Source organism: Poecilia mexicana, unplaced genomic scaffold (genome assembly GCF_051168715.1).
Source record: "Poecilia mexicana isolate PSO_F unplaced genomic scaffold, ASM5116871v1 scaffold_4, whole genome shotgun sequence".
In the NCBI taxonomy this organism is placed as follows: Eukaryota; Metazoa; Chordata; class Actinopteri; order Cyprinodontiformes; family Poeciliidae; genus Poecilia; species Poecilia mexicana.
Genome location: NW_028263373.1, coordinates 6,111,987 through 6,129,002, shown reverse-complemented (window position 1 = coordinate 6,129,002; position 17,016 = coordinate 6,111,987). Strand labels below are relative to the sequence as shown.

Here is a 17,016-nt window from a genome sequence, read left to right as displayed (position 1 = left end):
AGACAATGAAAAAAGAAAGTTGAGATGGTTTGAAGATGAGGGATAGTTAATTTATTTTAAATAAATGTTTTTTGTTTTTTTGTTTTCTACTTTTAACAAACTTGTGAAACAAACTTTTTTCAGTATTGTAAGTCAACTTTATTTGCACAGTTGATTCCAGAAACAAGGCAGTTCAAACATACAGTAACCCAGAGGTTCCCAAACTGTGGGGCACGCCCCCTAGGGGGGCGCCGTGCCATTGCAGGGGTGCGCGGGAAGCCGTCTGGATGGAAAAAGAAAACAAAGCATGAACGCTGTTTGCTCTCGGTTTTTACCTTAGAATGGCCAACTCTGTTATTCCTATGTCAATTTGATACAATAGGGGCTTCCACACTTCCCATGTCTGCGTCCTCTGTCACTTTTATCAGCAGTTAAAACTGTTTAATCCGTTGTTAACATGTGGTAACCTGTTTTTCCGAGCCACCTGTGTTAGAATCATGGCAGCAAACCAGCAAAACGCAAAGAACTTTTCACAGTTTTTCCTCCAAACTAACCGACTGAGTTGAGTAAAGCTGTTGGATGCTGGTAAAGTTAGCTTAAAGATGATTGGCTAATATCAATACATCACCTTAAGCTTGTTAACAAGTAGCCTGTAGGCTACTGGTGTTGTTGTCTGTGTCCAGCTACGTAGATTCATTTTGCCCCCCCAAAAAGTTGGAGACAGGGAGTCCCTAAGAATCCTCTGCCCCAGAAAATGTTTGGAAACCATTAGTTTGGGAACAAGCAATAAATGTTACATCTTGTTAAAAGCCATCTTCAAGAAAGTATACATCAGATATATTGATCAATGTTCCACTTACTACTAATCAAAACCAGATCTAAACAGGTGGGTTTTCAGCCTGGATTTAAAGGAAGTCAGTGTTCCAGCATCTTTGTGGTTTTCTGGAAGGTTTATGGTGCTTGTCCCATGTTTGGTATTTATGTGTCAAATTTTAACAAACAAAAAACAAGTGAAATGAGTTATTTCTTTAAAAAAATAAAGGCTGTAACAAAAGATGTGGAAAAAGTGGATAGTAGTGAATACTTTCTGGATGCACTGTAACCTCACCTGTTTTAAAACTCTTATCTGACAGTCCATATTGCAGTACATTTCCTACCCACGCCAACAGTGCAGTGGAATCATTGGGATAACACTGAATGGAAACCAACATCAAACAGTCACTGAAAGACAGCCAGCTGCCTGACCTGACATAAAGGCCTGTGTGTATTTTGGCAGGTGGTTTTGGGATAAAAAACCTGACGTGTCTCTGATAAGAAATGGGTCTGTGCGTGCACCACGTTGTCACACAGAAGCTCTGCTGCTGGGTCAACCCTTCATTCATTCTTCTTTTACAAGAGACGGAGGAAGACACCCGAGGTCAGCCATGTCTGGACTTAACGCATCACTCGGGTACTTCCTGTCAGTGGTGGTTTTCGCAGTGTTGGTCCAAACGCTCCTCAGAAAATGGCCTCGGTTTAGCTTTGTGTCCGAGTTCGCCGCCTCCTTCATGCTGGTGGCGTGCTGGCTGGAGATACAGACCATCGTGGAGGTGGGCCAGTGGGCCGGGGGCCTGGGCCAGGATGTGACCGTGACCATGCTGTTTGTTCTGCTGCTGACTCACGGCGTGCTCTGCGCCGGAACGTCGGGGAACCCCAGCCTGGTCGTGCAGAAGTTCCTGCAGCTGGAGGCCGGCACTCTGCCCACGGCGCTTGCCGTCACGGCCCAGTTCGCTGGGGCTCACCTGGGCCTGCTGGCAGCCAGGTACTACTGGAGCCTGGAGCTGACCGACATGCACATGATCAAAAACCTCATGTCGAGAGAATGCGGCACGTCCCTGCAGGTCTCCGTGGTTCAAGGCTTTTTTACCGAGTGTGCCTGCGCGTTCATCTTTCATCTCATCCAGTTGAATCTGAGGCGCAGATCGGCTCTGATCCGGGTGCCCCTGATCGCAGTTCTACTCACTTTCTTCTCTCATGTCGGTGAGTCTGTCCAAACTTCTTTATGCTTATTGGAAGGGATGGGAAGAAGAAGTGTCCCGATCTGATATTAATATCGGATTGGGATCTGAGTATTGGAATAAATTGACTTGCATCTCTGATAGAAGCATCCAGCAGCGCTTGTATCCCAAACAGAGACCCATTGTTTAATAACAAATAGGTCAGTTCAGTTGTTCTCATACCTATTGTAGACCATTGTTCTCTGAGTAATATCACTTGATCAAGCCTTTTCTCGCGTTCTACACTACTAATTAAGTAACAAAAGTATGTACGATTCTTGCCGATGTCGTATCTGATCAATATCAATACCAGCTATTGCTCAAACTTGCAATATTGCCTTTGTATCGGAACTGGAAAAAGTTGCATCGGGACACTCCTACTACAAAGCATCAAGTCTTGTTTTATTCAAACTTTTTAAGTCTTTCACACTCAAAACCAGCGAAACACATTAACGTCCTGACTTATCCGTTCTATTTTCCAGCCAGGAGCTACACCTCTGCTTTCATGAACCCATCTCTGGCTTATGGACTCACCTTCCACTGTCCTGGATTTACCTTCAAAGAGTATGCAGTGGTCTACTGGCTGAGCTCTCTCACAGGTATGTCACATTACGCAACAGTAAACGGTGCGTTCATGTGTGTGTGCGTGTGTCACAGTCAGTTAACGGTTTCTTTAAAATCGTTCTTTTCCCAGGGATGATGTTGGCCCTTCTCCTTTACATGGGCCACATTCCCAGGCTTTTTGCCAGGAACCTTCTGTATTTCCAGAAGACACGCTTCAGAGTGCCGAAAGGAGACAAACATGAAAAGAAGAAAAAGTGACAGATGGTAATAAAAAAAAAGAGACTATTACAAGAAATGGTTATAAGAGGCTTACTTTAACTGAACAGCAATGGATGCATCATGTGAAATATTTGGAAAAAATGTAAAAGAACATTTTTTTTAGCTTCATCTTTGTTGTCTATATTTAGACAAAAAAAAACTTGTGGAAAAAATGCACAATTTGCAGCATGTATTCAGTGAAATAAATTAAATGAAAAAAAAAAAACCTTCTTAGCACTGGATTTATCCAAATTATGCTTTCTATTTGAAAAAAACAAAACAAAACAACAACAACAACCTATGTGCTGGTAGAACTCTGAGCATCAAGTGTTTTCGAAGACTGGGACTCATCAGCTTTTGGGCATTTAGGCTGATTTTTAGCTGAAGGGCCTGGATCTGCAAGAAAGAGTGCAAATGTTAAAAAAATTATTTTAGTAATAAAATTCTAAAAGTAAAATTTTACAAATAAAAGTGTGAATTTTTATTTTTAATAAGAAAAATAAAAGTTTGCCTATTCACCAGATTGTTTCCGCTGCTCCAGCTGCGCCTCAGGTCGGTCCGCCCACAAACAATGATCTGGATTATTCAGTAGATTCTTGGTCTGGCCGCAGCTGAGACATCTCACTACAGTAAAACGATTCTTTTTGTTTTTTCCTAATCAAACAAAGTGAGAAAACAGGAATTTATTACTAAAAACTACTGAACAAAGATTAAAAATAAAAGTCAAGAAAGTCATTGAAATTGCCTTACTCCGCTGTCTTGTTGTGGCAGTAACACCAGGGATGAGCAGTGAGCAGCATTTCTTACACACAGTTCTCTTCACCGATGGGTCTCTGCAGGAAAATGAGTCCAAATGAAAGAAAGCCACAATTTAAAATTCTCTCTAGATGCTGTTCTCCTGCCTGTCGGGGAGTTTATGCCTGCAGGCACACAAGGTATTTCTAGGATTCTATTATTTTATTTTATTTTCTTAGCCTATCCAATTGTTTTTAGATGCTAACAAATGAAAAACTATACCATTTACAGTTTTTCTGAAAAGAATGACTGTCCAATTAAGTTTCTACACATAACAGTGCTTTCTTTTCCTTGTCAAGTACAATTAAGGTAAGTTAGGCATCAAATTATACAAGTTATAATGTAATCTCACTCGGGAGATAATGCCCATTTATGAAGAGAGGCAATATATTTGCTGAATGATATTTAGAGCTGCTGTGTACAAACTTAAAGATGATACAATTAAAAATAAATCTGTTTTTTAATCAACCCAACGGTCTATTAGTTGTTGTTTTTTTTTGACAGAATATATCAATACATGCAAAAAGTAAACTGATTTAACACATTACTGCATCTTTTTTTTTTTATTGATACAAAATTGGGTACGACTTTAAAATGCTAGAAAAACCCCTTTAATGTTTAAACAGCAGACATCATCTTGATGTCATTTGAAAAACAATTTACGCTCTTCCAAATGTAAGTAACCATTTCAACATAAATACTTTATCAGAAGCATTGATAAAGTAAGGAATAAATGACAAATTTCAACGTTATTTAAAATTTTACTTCATCACAAGGAAGTGACGACATTCACTCTTCCCTTCAAAATAAAACCGTATTGCTAAAACTACCGTCAGAACGTGTCTACCTACTGCCTGAGAACCAGCCGTCTTGCTATTGTTTTCTGTGTGAAGCAGTAGAACCGAGCCAGCTCCACGTTATTTGGGTTTTGAGATAAGACACAGTGAGCAGCCTGAGGAGACACAAAAGCCAGAGACGCCGTCATTTACACCCCATGAGCAAAGTAGCTAACATGTGACTGCTAGCGGCGGTTCGTCTAAAGCTTTCCCCCACCTGGTACAGATAGTTCAGTCTTTCGTAGGCTTCTCTGTCTTTCAAATGGAACGCCATTACGAATTCAGGTCTCAAATTGACATTTACTGGCGTTCAACTTCTTAGCATCTGAGTTTGGAGCTTCATACTTCGACGATGGATTTCCGACTGTGCCCTTCAGAATAAAAGCACAATTTCTAAATAACATAAAGGCGTGTCTTACCCGAACACGAACCGAAGGTTGCCGAAGGTGGGTTTTGTTATAGAGAGCATGCGAACCCGAGCCCACACGGCAGAGATGGGAACTTCACACACACACACACACACGCGCGCGTCGCTCTCTGAGAAATTATTTTCTAACATTACCTTGTTTTTATTCTTTCAGGTACAAGAATTCGGATATGACGTTACATTTTTGGATCAGTTACTCAATTACGCAAAATATTACAATTTGTATTTTATGGATGGCTACTTTTTACTACCACAGGAGCAACACTTTATTGAAGAAATAATGCTTTTGAACATAATCTTTGGCTGATGCACGCCACCTTTTTACAGAGCTGATTCCATCATCTGATCAGATTCTTGCAAATAGAATTTAAATATTAGTAATCTCTTAATTTTTGCACAAATAATCTCACCACCAATTAATATTAAAACCAGTTGTATTTATTTTGTGTGTTGACAAAGACTAAAGAAAAAATAGTTTTTTGTCTCTTCAGTTTTTTTTAAATCTAATTAGCATATGGTAACTGGTTCTAAAGCTACACAAAAAATACACAACCCTTGTATGAGAAAAGTCCACTTGTTTAGTCTGGAAGAACGCAAAGGACAGAGTTCAACATACAATACTCATTTTAATAGCAACAGAGAATAAAGTATAAACCCTGTCAATCTAACATTTAAATGCCTGCAAAGGTGCGCCTCTGGCATCAGGACACTACAGATACAAGTGTCTGTAGGAAGGAACTGGTACAGTAGATCTGTCAGCTAAAGAACATCACAATCACAGCACATGGTCATGATGAATAATGCACTGAAATGTTTCCTATAAAACCGAGACGAGAAATGTCCACACGACATGGGTCTACTGGGAAAAAGAACGTCCACCAAATGAGACGATATGGACCAGGAGACGGGAGTGGACCGGGGGGACGAACATGAAATTCAAGTATCAAAATAACTACGATACTGACAGGCTGAAAATGTCAATTACAAAGGTAGTAAAAATCATGGGAAACACAAGACAGACACAATCAACAATACATTAGGCAACATTTTGCATTTGTTTAAGGCAGTTGATTAAAAAAAAACAACTAAACTAGGCGTCTTCTTCATTCCGAGTTAAATACAAGCCTAGTTTTAACATGTCACCAGTTTTGATGTACAAAAATGAACTACGCCTGACTCTGTTACTAAGCACTTTAGTTTGACTTGTCATCTGACGGTAAGAGTTCATGCTGACAGCGGTGGGGGGGGTTGTGCTCTCGGTTTTTTGGTCTTCACAGTGAGGTTCGTCAGGGCTTACAAGGCTGGTGCATCAAGGCTGGCAAGTCACTCTCAGCCTATTGTCTGGCACGAAATCTAAACGGTTGGCACATTATCTGTGCACAGCATAAGTAAGGCAGGAGCGGGGTCGGCTGGGCTTCGTCCGTTAACGGGTGCCCTTCATGGCGTCCTTGGCTGCCAGGATGAGAGGCGTGAGACTGGAGAGGGGCTTCGCCAGCTTCAGGAACGGATGCTGAGAGGCAACGACACAAATCAACAGCGAGATCGGAAAAAATACTGGCAAAAACAAAAAAACACCACATGAAATAATGACTTCGTTTTTACCTGTAGGAGCTCTTTGCCTCCGCCTCTCTTCTCTACATCCATTTCCAGACAGCGGTTCAGGAAGTCTCGGAAAACCGGAGACAGCTTCTCTGGATTCTGGAGCTCGGGTGTGCCGTTTGTGGCGATCAGATATAACGCCTGGCAAAGCGTGTGAGATGAGAGAAAAGCCTTACTGTTAAGTCAGTTTGAGGTTTTTATTGAGACTTTATGTGATGGAAAACGTAGTTGCGAAGTGGAAGGAAGACGGTTTCACATTTACTTTACAATCAAACATCTGAAAAGTGTGGTGTCCATTACTCTGATGCCCTTCAATAAAATCCAGTGTAACCCAACTGCCTTCAAAAGATAGTAAAATTCCTTGTTCGTGCACACAAACTTGCTCAATTAAGGTGATTCTTAAGGTAAAGCGTTAGCATGTCCGTGTGTTAAAATGGCCCAGTCAAAGTCCAATTAAATTTAACTGAGAATATTTGTTGTTCACAGACGCTAACCATGCAATGTCACTGAGCTTCAGCCATTTTTTCATTTGCAGCTTGAACTGCAGTGAAAGGTGTCATCACAAAGAATTGAAGAGGTGGTGGCTGAAAACAAATGTACGCCACACTTTTTAGATTTCTGATTTGTGATGGTGTTGAAACCGGTGTTTTATTTTCCAATTCCAAACCAATTAAATAATCTAAATCCAATCCATAATTCTTGACTAAATCACAGTTTACTTTTCTTCCACTACTTTTATCACACAAGAGTTTCAGTCGTACGAAAAAACAAGATGAATCAAATCCAGTTTTATTTTGAGGACAATAGTTACTCCGACGATAGAGAACAAAGCTTCTTGTGCTTCAATGTTGATTGATTCAAGTTAAAAAGCTGCAGCTGTTCAAAGACCATGTTAAAACACAAATCAACTTTTAACACTCCACACCACGTCACCAGCATTTCTTTGTACTCACTCGTAGTGGGTTCTCGTTCAGGTAGGGGGGCTCGCCTTCAACCATCTCAATGGCCATGATACCAAGTGACCAAATGTCTACTTTCGGCCCATAAGCCTTCCGGGTCACAACTTCGGGGGCCATCCAGTAGGGCGTGCCCACCATAGTGCTGCGCTTGCTCTGCTCAGGAGTGATCTGGGCGCAAAAGCCGAAATCGGCTGCCGGAGAAAGAAGGAGGACATGTTGCATGTTTTTTTTTTTCTTCCAGGCTAAAGAACAAAGCTGCTTGTGAGGAAGTCGTACTTACTCAGCTTTACAGAACCATCCATCCCCAGTAACACGTTGTCGCTCTTGATATCTCTATGAATGACTTGATTAGCATGTAGGAAATCCAAAGCTTGTAAACACTGGAATCGAGAAGAGGGTGGAAAAAAAGTTGTTAAGACGGTTTAACCTTCTGCGTGGCGCAGGATTTTTTCATTAAATTTCCCGGAAGCGGGACGAGTGCGGAGCACCTCTCTGCAGACGGCGGCTATCTGAGGTTCGTCCATGCAGGTTTCTGTGACGACGTCTGTCAGCGACCCGCCAGCCAGATACTCCATCACCACAAACAGCTCCTCCCCCATCAGGAAGCTGAAAAACCCCAAATTTTAAATTTTACCCCAGATTTTAAACCCCAAATATTGTTATATTTGGGGTTTAAAATCTATATATAAAAAAACAAACAACCAATAAGGATCCCCCCACTCCCAAGTGGCACATCATTAAACACACAACACAAGGTATGTTTAAGTTTAGTCTCACCTGTCCAGGAAGTTGACAATATTGGGGTTCTTCAGCTCCTTCATCACCAAAATCTCGTTGATGATTAGCTCCTTTTTGGGTTGCTTCTGTAGATTGATCTGTTTGATGGCCACCTGACAAAATGAATAACCACAGCTTTAATGTGGAAGTTGATGGTGAAAATGGGTTCAATGTAAACCAAACGCCTGCCAATAAAATGTGCAAAAAGAAAAAAAAAAATTCTCCATAGATTCACTTCCAATAAGATTTCTGAAGCATAGAAGGTGATTTTCTTACTAATTTGGCTTCCTTAAATTACCCTTAAAAGCAAACCTTTTAACCGAGTCATCCTTTAGTTTTGCAAAACTTACATATATGTTCATAATAGAATTTTTTTTTTTACATATTTCTTTTTTTTTTTGAGATTCTATTACCTCCTGTCCTGTTGCGACATCAATGGCAGTGAATACTGTTCCTGATGCACTGCAAAAAGAGTAAATGGACCGCTTTAGACACATTTCAGGCAACAATCCACTCAGATTTTAAATTCAGTAAAATAAAACAATAAAAAACTGAAGTCAAATGTTCAATTTAGATCCTTACCAGATCCTAAAATAAGAAAAACACACATTTGTTTTAATTTAAATGAAAGCCACAATGCAGAAGCTGTGTGTGAAAACATTAACCCACACTATGATTCAAAAGCCACTAGAACCACTTGTGAAAGCAAACGGTTGTCGAAAGAAGTGACTCACTTCTGTATGTGGCCAATATTATCAAGTGAAATGTGCCTGCATTAAAATGACATGGCTGGGAAACTAATTTAATATATATGAATTAAAACAAAACAAAAAGGAACTGAAATCAGGCTGAGAGCAGAAGAGCTGAGTGAGCTATCAGACGTTTTTTATGTTTATAATTATTGTCTACATTTGTACGACATTTGTGGGAATTATTCTGTATTTTTATCATTTGTAATGTAACGATAATGTACAGCTTTGTAAATTATTTCAAAGTCAAGGCAATGAAGATCTTACATACTTTTTCTAATGAACAGCAGTTTGAGAAAACTAAGTCGTTATTTTTAACATCAGACTTTGTATAGCCATTAAAGCTTCATATATGTAACCTTTCGTAAATGTTTTTTTTTTTTTTACATGTTTAATAAAACTGTCATCATATGGTGACATTACAACATAAGAGGTGATATGTGGGGGGCGGGGGATAAAAAAAAAGAGTCAAGCTTCTCTGCACCATTCCCAGTCAGAAACAACCAATCAGAACCAGGAGGACGGTCTTGGCGTTGTCAAACATGCATGTGTACACGCTACTCCATGTGCTAATAGCTGAAGAATAACTTACCGTTACAGGAAATCTGTTTATCCACCTCATCGGAGGCTATGCTAACTAGCCTGAGCATTAACAACAGGCTCTAGACAATAAACTAAGGTCGAGGGCGTTCATGTTGGAACTTGGAAAACTAGATGGATTTGCCTAATGCCGTGTCAATGACCACTACTACGTTATTCTATTGATTCAAACACCAACGGTAGCAATATGCTATCTGTGTAACTAGATTAAGGAGGTACAAACCATTATACATGCACATAGATAATTTGAGCAACGTTGATAGAAGCCATATTGGATCATGAACTTAGGGAAGTATAGGTAGCCTTATTTATGTATTTGGTGTTCTATTTGCGTTTTCTTCAACTTTGAATTTCTGACTTGCAAGTAAAACTCGAAAGCATCACCATTTACAAACGTAGCAGCTAATGTTAGCCTCACTAGAATCTACAGCTACAATTACGCTAACACAGCAAAAGACTTAAAAACTTGTCATACTTGTAGGGCAGACAAATTCCTTCATCCCATGGTAGAAAAGTGGGATGAAAGATTTTGAAGGACATGTCTGAACTTACCCCTGACCAATTTTTTCATATCTTGTGTACTTCTTCTTGGGATCGCCGATGCTTACTATGGTTCCTGTGAGCCACATCACAAACATCATGAGAAAAGTGAAGAGATCTGTACGCAGGAGGAGTGTGTAGTTTGGTAAATAACTCACTCAGTTTGTCCATGATCTCCTCGTCCGTCATCTTGGTCTTCCTTTTCGGTCTGTCTGCAGACTTAGAGGCAGCATCCCCATCTGGACACGTACTTGGAGCAGGAATGGGATCAATTACAGAGCGGGTGTACATCTGGAAAGTTGACCAAATACATAATGAAATTTAAAAAAGAAGAGCTCCAGATAATATACGAAAAAAAAAAAGTGGCAACTTTTGTAGCTGAGAAGTTGAACGAGATCAAGAATAAAACACCAAAGGTGGCGTGGCAGATTTTCTTTCCACAGACCCGTGGGTGGTAACTTACACTCTTTGTGTGTTCTGGTCTTGGAGCCACAATCGGGGGCGGAGTTTCATCATCGTCGTCATCATCAATGTCTTTGATGTTCGGAGATGAGGGTTCGGAGCTTTTTTTCACGGGCTTGTTCAAAATAAAAAGCAACGTTTATTCAGCATCAAAACACAGAGAGCAGCACTAAAGCTGGAGACGAGCGTTAAAAACAAGTCTGGGTTACTTACAGACTGAGGTCCTGCAGGGAAGGCCTCTTTCTCTGTATAAAGAAAAACACAAAAATTAGAGATTGCCACAGAAAGTACTCCAAACCTGGTGCTGCTTTTTTCTTATTCCCCCCAAATTGGTATTTTATGATCAGATGAGTTTCATTTTTATTCTGAGCAGGACCCAACTGGACTGTATTGTTGTTGGATTTGACGCATCGTGCGTTTTGTCTTTCTTTGACTTGTGTGTGGAACGGTTAAAAATGACCAAGATAAATGAATTTGATTTAATTTCTCACCAGAGGACGGGAAGCTGAGGTACTTCTGGCGGCCGTTGCCCGTAGAGTCGTAAAACTTAAGGGCGTCAAGAACAGCCTGCGGGTTTTTCTTCTGCTCCGACTTGGTGATGTTTGAGGTCTGTAGCAGTCGAGCCCACTGCTCTGGCATGCCCTACGCGTGAGGCAAACGAAACAAAACAGAAGTTCACCCACGATGCAGGCAGTGAGTTTCAACAAGACTGCCCAAGCAGTGAAAACTCACCGTGAACTCCCCCGTAACGGCGTCAAACCCGACGTGTATGGTGTGCTCGAAATCAGAAGGCGGCGAGATCTCCGGTCGCTCTTTGTCTCTATCTTTTTTCCTACCTACGTAAAAAAAAGAAAGAAAAAAAAAGAAACCGAATCTTTAATGAATCGAAATCACACGTTTGGATTAAAACTTTTCGTCAAGTTTCGAGCTCTTTTGACTTCACCTTTTTCGGCCCCCGACAGGATGGACATGATGCCTTTCCGCTGTTTCCTTTCTTCGGGCACAGACGGCAGCGGTTTGTGGTTGGCCGAGTACGAGTCTTTGCCGGTGCCGAAAATGGCGCTTCCTGACCGCACCGGAGGGGCGGGGGGCTTGTCCTCGGGGTCTCCGTTGTCGCACATTGTAGAGAGGTGGACGCAGGCAGCCAAACAAGAAGTGGTTCAGGATGGAGATGAGCGAGCAAGGGAGGCAAGACTCACATCAGAAGGGGCGTTAGTGTTCACATAAAGGGTGAGACGAAGCTCCGAGAGGCACCTGGGGAGAAGTTTAATTATTGTTAGAACAGAAAATAACTATTAAAAGTTATAAATACAGCAGATGTCTATAAACCGCACCAGAGTGACTTTTTCCTGGAAAACATTCCCATTTATGTTGTCAATTTAGCCATGAAAGCATAAACTTAAGCATCCATAGCTCCTGCCAAGCTGAAACCACAAATATAACAAAGTAGTGCATAATTGTGAAGAGGAAAAGAAGAGAAGGTGCATGAATTTCAAAAACAATCTACAAAATAAGAGTCTTACAAGTGTGGTATGCATTTATATACAGCCCTGTCAGTATAACTACCTTTTGTTGCAAATACAGCTCAAATTAAGATTTCTATTCGTTTTGCACATCTGCAGCCTGAAGGTTTAGCTCATTCTTCTTTGGAAAATATCTCAAGTTGTGACAGAGTTCATAGAGCGACTTTGTGAAATCTCTGAGATGTCAAGACTTGTCACTGTTCATGCTGACAAAAAAAAAAAAAGTTCCCACAGCTTGGTGCTGCCACTACCAATAAATTACTCACACTGAACTCCATTTGAGAAGTTAATTGTTCCACTGGATCTGTATTGAACAAAGACGGTTGAATACTTAAGTGTCATACTTATAAGTTTTATTTGTAAAACATTTTTAAAATCACGACTTTGTCTGATACATTGCCTTCCTTTCCTTATTCCTTTTTTAATTATTTATTGTTCTTTTAGGTGATTTGGACTACGAGTATGTGATAACATCTATTTGACGTGTTGCTCTATCTCTTGAGGTTTTGATAAAGCACAATGTTACATGAGTAAGTGTAAAAACTTAAAGGGATGTGCAATCACAGTGTGACCTCCTCTTTATGTAGTCAAACGTTCTCTACTTTTAACCTGAAATTTAAACAATTAATGTATGTCGAAACGAGCAACATAGTTTCATTGGGAGAAACTACAAATTAAGGCAAAGTAAATGCATCTGTGCAAAATAGACGTCCTGATTAATTTGAAAGCATTGCAAGCTACTCCTTCTTTATGTCCTGCACTGTAAAGCTGACACTTAGCAGTTCCTAATTTGATATATTGTCTCAGCCTTGGCAGACTTTCCAGTAATATGCGTGTTTCCACCATTTTAATTGCCTCTAAATGCTATTTAATTGAGCACCAACACGGGCGTTAGCAAGCTAACGTTAGCATTCACTGCTTGACCAACAAGTGTGCTAGCTAAGAGTTATGCTTAGCATGACATGCTACTCCAGCTCTTATAAACCTAACGTGGTAAAAAGCTGTTAAGCTAACGCTAAATGATTAACCAAAGTACACCTTAAAACTTTCCGTCATTAAACTGGAGTTTTAACAAGCCAGCACAGGATATGGAAAAGGCCAAAGGGGCTCCTGTAAATATTCCCAACTAGCGGGCTAACGGAGACGACGCAGAAGCGGCGGAGCTCACCGGAGTTTCCACACCGCCTCAACTTGACTCCCGGACAATCCCCGACGGTTTGGAAAAACAATGACAAATCCGCTAAAAATGCTCCCGACGTAACATCTGGGTTCTGACTGGTACACCTTGTGCGCAAACACCTTAGTAAAAACCTGAGTCCAACTATTTACAGTTCAACTTTTCATCAGTCTTTTCGGCCCTGGGATAATTCCGCTATGGCGAAGGGGGGAAGCGGAACTACCGACCCAGCCCTGGCCCCTTCAGTGAGGCAACGCTTCCAATGAATGGAGTGAGGGGGAAAGTTAGCCATCAGGGGGGTCTCCAGGCATTAGATCATCCTTTCAACACAAAGATACTCAGCACTTCAAACAATGAATGGAAAAAAACACTTAGGAAAATAAAAAAATACAATAAAAATCACTGAAGCTGAAAATGAAGTTTTACATAATGAAATATATGAATATATTTCATCACAACTGGAGATCCCTTCTAAGGGGTTTGAGTTGAAAATATATTTTCCACACATTTATGTTTCACTTGTTTATTTCATCAACGTTAGGAATTATTGACATGTACAAGCAAATATAAGATTTACATATTTATCTAAAACATCGTTTGTAGCTCCATACATTCTTTATTTTGGTTTCCCAACTGCTTAAACAAACAACAAAATAGTTATCTTTTAATATTGCCTGACCCAAATTTCAATTTCATATCAGAAAAATAAATGTAAAAAAAAATCTGTAAAAACATGGAGTCACATTAAGCTCCTAGGGGGTAATTTAATGTGGACACCTGGGATTCTTTCACAACAGATACAGATCTGTTTTGTATTTACAGAAAGCAGGTGGGATGATCCTGGTCCCAGACACGACCGCTCCACATTATAACCCCGTTTAGAACAAGTCCTTTTGACTGCTGCAGCTTAAACGAGTCGATGTTTCAACATGTATTTAGACAACGCCACACAGCAGACCATAGTGGCTAGAAGAGTCCCACCACAGACAAGCATCGTCGCTGATCCATCACCAACCGGTAACATGACACTGACGGTGCTGGACTCCTAAAGGAAACAAGATATATTTTGAATAAGAGCAAGATTTGAACAGTAGGGTTGTGTCTTTTTTTTTTTTTTTTTTTTGAATAAATTGATTTGTAAAGATTTAGAAAAAAAAAGCACCTGCTGCAGAGGCTTTTTCACCCATGAACATGTGCTGGAATTGCTGACAGTGCAAGGAGCATCCACTACAGAATGAGACTCAAATCTGCGAAGATCCGAGCCTGAAATGGAGGAAATTACACAATCTGTTTGATTAAAAGTTGTATTATCTGTTCAATATGGAAAACAAATCCCCTCATAATCAGGACAAATAATGTAAATTTAGATCAGACAATAAATTGTATATTTATTAGAGATGCACCAAGCAAACAGCCAAAGATTGTACAATTAGCTCTTATTGGAAGGTCAAATACTGAATCATGACATCTTTTTTTACTAAATAAATGACTAAAAACACAAAAAAATGTCCACACTTTTCAATCTATAAACGCATGATTAAACTATGATGCTCTTTTTAAAATTTAAGATAGTCAAGGATTTATACTTTCATGCACAAATAAGGATTATTTTGTAAACAACATCTTCTCTGTCGGATTCAAAACTTATACATCTATCAAAAAAACCGCAGCACGTTTCTCTGCATTATAATTTCTGGATGGGGAAAAAAACAACAACTAATCTGTCAAAACTGGAATTGGTGGGAAAACTCGAGAAAAAACTAGCCAAACAAAAACATCTGATTGGTGCATCTGTACAATTTCAGAAAGGAAAAGACTATTGTTTACATTTTTCAGTGCGCAGCAGCAGGTCAGGAGGTTCAATGTGAACAGATGTGAATGCTTCCCCAGAGAAAGAGGGCTCGTGATAGCGCCCGTGTACTGGGATTGTTAATTTTAGGAAACTGGGAGCTGACCCAGTATGGGAGGGAAACACGAAGGTAAGAAATCCAGAAGTCTTGTGAGCAGGCACTTCGAGGTCAATGGCTGAATCTAGCAATATCTAGCAATAAAGAATGAAGACAAAGATCATTGAAAAATATATATATATTTGTTTTTAAAACAAATATATAGTGCCATGGTTGTCATGGTGTTACCTCAAAGTTGCTTTGATCACCTAGGGATGCCAGTTGATATGGATCTACAAAGACGCCATTTGGCCATCTGTAAAGCAGCACAATGCTGGCACCACTGAGTGTAGTTGGTCTGAGCTCAATAGTGGTTGTCACCTCCCTAAAACACAACAGAAATTAGTCCCTGAAGCCTTTTGTCTCTTTACAACATGTACATGAATTAGACATGACATTATGGCCACCTGCTAAATAGACAAACTGTATTTATCCCAGACTGGTTTATCACAGCAGCAGATATAAAAACATTACAACTTTTTCAAAACTGTATCAGTAAAGTACAGTGAAGCATAAATAATAATAAAGACTTTCAAAGAATACTTTAAAAGAATATTATGCTCAAAAAGATAAAATAGTGCTTACATGACATTTTGTTTTTAAGAGATTATATTACTATATGATGGGATGAAGGTATTAGAGAAAAAGGTGTTAGGTATTACATTCACAGCTGATTGTTGCACATTGTTGTAGTCTGAGGGGGAAAATGGTTTCTGTACTGGTTGCTACAAAAGAAGGATTGAGATGTTGGGAATTTAAAAGCTAAGTGAACGCATAAAACTTTTTGTTGAGATCTCAAAATGTTCCTGTAGTGTAGATACTTAGATGTGAAGCCAATCTCTTACCCTGATCTTATCTGGTATTGGACACAATCTGAATCGGCAGGTCAGGGTTTTCAAAGATTGTAATTGGCGATCAGCCAGTAAACTGCAATCGGTGCACCCCTACTTTCTATGAGAACCAACATTATCTTCACAATCTGGAGCATTTTCTTGAAAAGGCATCTCAATTTTGCCTTGTCAAATGCAGTCAAATCATTATGTTTGCCAATTTTATCTGGTTCTGTCACATCTACTTTGTGGACAAACTGTCCACCTGCTATCAACTACAAGGTAATGTGTCATGATGAAGACATATTCACTTCACCTGCCAGTGGTCATAATGTTATGATAGGCGTATAACCAAATACCTGTGGAAGCCTTTCTTGCTAAGCTCCAGGGACACAGAGGAGGACTCTAGCCATTGTTTGAGCTGATCGCAGTGCTCCTGCTCATCTGCAAAAACGTGAGTATTATACAGATAAACATTTTGCAAATAGTTAGTAGATAGCATTTCATCTTACTGCAATTTAGAAGTTTTTTTTATAGGAGCTCTGTCTATAGTATAATGTCTTGGTCAAATGTATTTTCGGAGACGTGCATCACATGAGGACATGTTTTTACACTTAGGAAAAATCTTAATCTCTCTTGTTTGTAAGACCTTAAACCGTAAACATAGATTAGTTTTCTTGCCAAGAACGAAGACGTTTAACTATATTACTTACCCTCTTTGTTCAAACAATAGCATTTAGATAAGCAAGCCAACACAAAAAATAGTTCAAAGTACATCACAATCGTTAAGGTAAATTTTTACATGTATTTTCAAAGTATTTGGCATACTGCGAGGCTTTTTCACATTTCCCAATTCAAATGTTTACGGAAGACAACATCGTAGGACCATTTTGTAGTTTTGTGGAAGCCAGAATTCTGCCTGACTATAAATCCAGTCCCTCGAGTGTTTAACATTGCTG

The 17,016-nt window shown here is 39.8% G+C and overlaps 4 protein-coding genes across 6 annotated transcripts; 1 reads left to right on the top strand and 3 right to left on the bottom strand.

Annotated features, from left to right (window-relative positions):
* The first annotated feature begins 1,088 nt into the window (after nt 1–1,088).
* On the top strand, nt 1,089–3,063 carry aqp12 (aquaporin 12). The gene is made up of 3 exons (XM_014971646.2): nt 1,089–1,998; nt 2,498–2,614; nt 2,710–3,063. Exons 1-3 carry the CDS (start codon nt 1,404–1,406, stop codon nt 2,835–2,837), a joined length of 840 nt encoding a protein of 279 aa, XP_014827132.1. The 5' UTR covers nt 1,089–1,403; the 3' UTR covers nt 2,838–3,063.
* Nucleotides 2,875–4,865, bottom strand: rpp21 (ribonuclease P subunit p21). Its single transcript, XM_014971651.2, has 5 exons — nt 4,686–4,865; nt 4,484–4,584; nt 3,588–3,670; nt 3,357–3,491; nt 2,875–3,233 (listed from the first exon to the last, which is right to left on the bottom strand). Exons 1-5 carry the CDS (start codon nt 4,740–4,742, stop codon nt 3,136–3,138), a joined length of 474 nt encoding a protein of 157 aa, XP_014827137.1. The 5' UTR covers nt 4,743–4,865; the 3' UTR covers nt 2,875–3,135.
* A 636-nt stretch (nt 4,866–5,501) lies between these two features.
* pak2b (p21 protein (Cdc42/Rac)-activated kinase 2b) lies at nt 5,502–13,657 on the bottom strand. 3 transcript variants are annotated; one of them, XM_014971643.2, is made up of 16 exons: nt 13,273–13,657; nt 12,371–12,408; nt 11,525–11,835; nt 11,314–11,417; nt 11,073–11,223; nt 10,795–10,826; nt 10,583–10,696; nt 10,278–10,410; nt 10,132–10,195; nt 8,644–8,692; nt 8,231–8,343; nt 7,942–8,059; nt 7,734–7,833; nt 7,448–7,644; nt 6,498–6,635; nt 5,502–6,405 (listed from the first exon to the last, which is right to left on the bottom strand). In XM_014971643.2, the coding sequence occupies exons 3-16, from the start codon at nt 11,700–11,702 to the stop codon at nt 6,319–6,321; spliced, it is 1,578 nt and encodes a 525-aa protein (XP_014827129.1). In that variant the 5' UTR covers nt 11,703–11,835; nt 12,371–12,408; nt 13,273–13,657; the 3' UTR covers nt 5,502–6,318. The 3 variants fall into 3 exon arrangements, with proteins under 3 accessions (XP_014827129.1, XP_014827128.1, XP_087860977.1); XM_014971642.2 differs by lacking the exon at nt 12,371–12,408 and having other exon boundaries at nt 13,273–13,656; XM_088004851.1 differs by lacking the exons at nt 12,371–12,408; nt 13,273–13,657 and adding an exon at nt 11,916–12,023.
* A 131-nt stretch (nt 13,658–13,788) lies between these two features.
* pigx (phosphatidylinositol glycan anchor biosynthesis, class X) lies at nt 13,789–16,931 on the bottom strand. The gene is made up of 6 exons (XM_014971647.2): nt 16,771–16,931; nt 16,417–16,501; nt 15,417–15,552; nt 15,109–15,322; nt 14,444–14,544; nt 13,789–14,326 (listed from the first exon to the last, which is right to left on the bottom strand). Exons 1-6 carry the CDS (start codon nt 16,832–16,834, stop codon nt 14,189–14,191), a joined length of 738 nt encoding a protein of 245 aa, XP_014827133.2. The 5' UTR covers nt 16,835–16,931; the 3' UTR covers nt 13,789–14,188.
* Between the last annotated feature and the right edge of the window lie 85 nt (nt 16,932–17,016).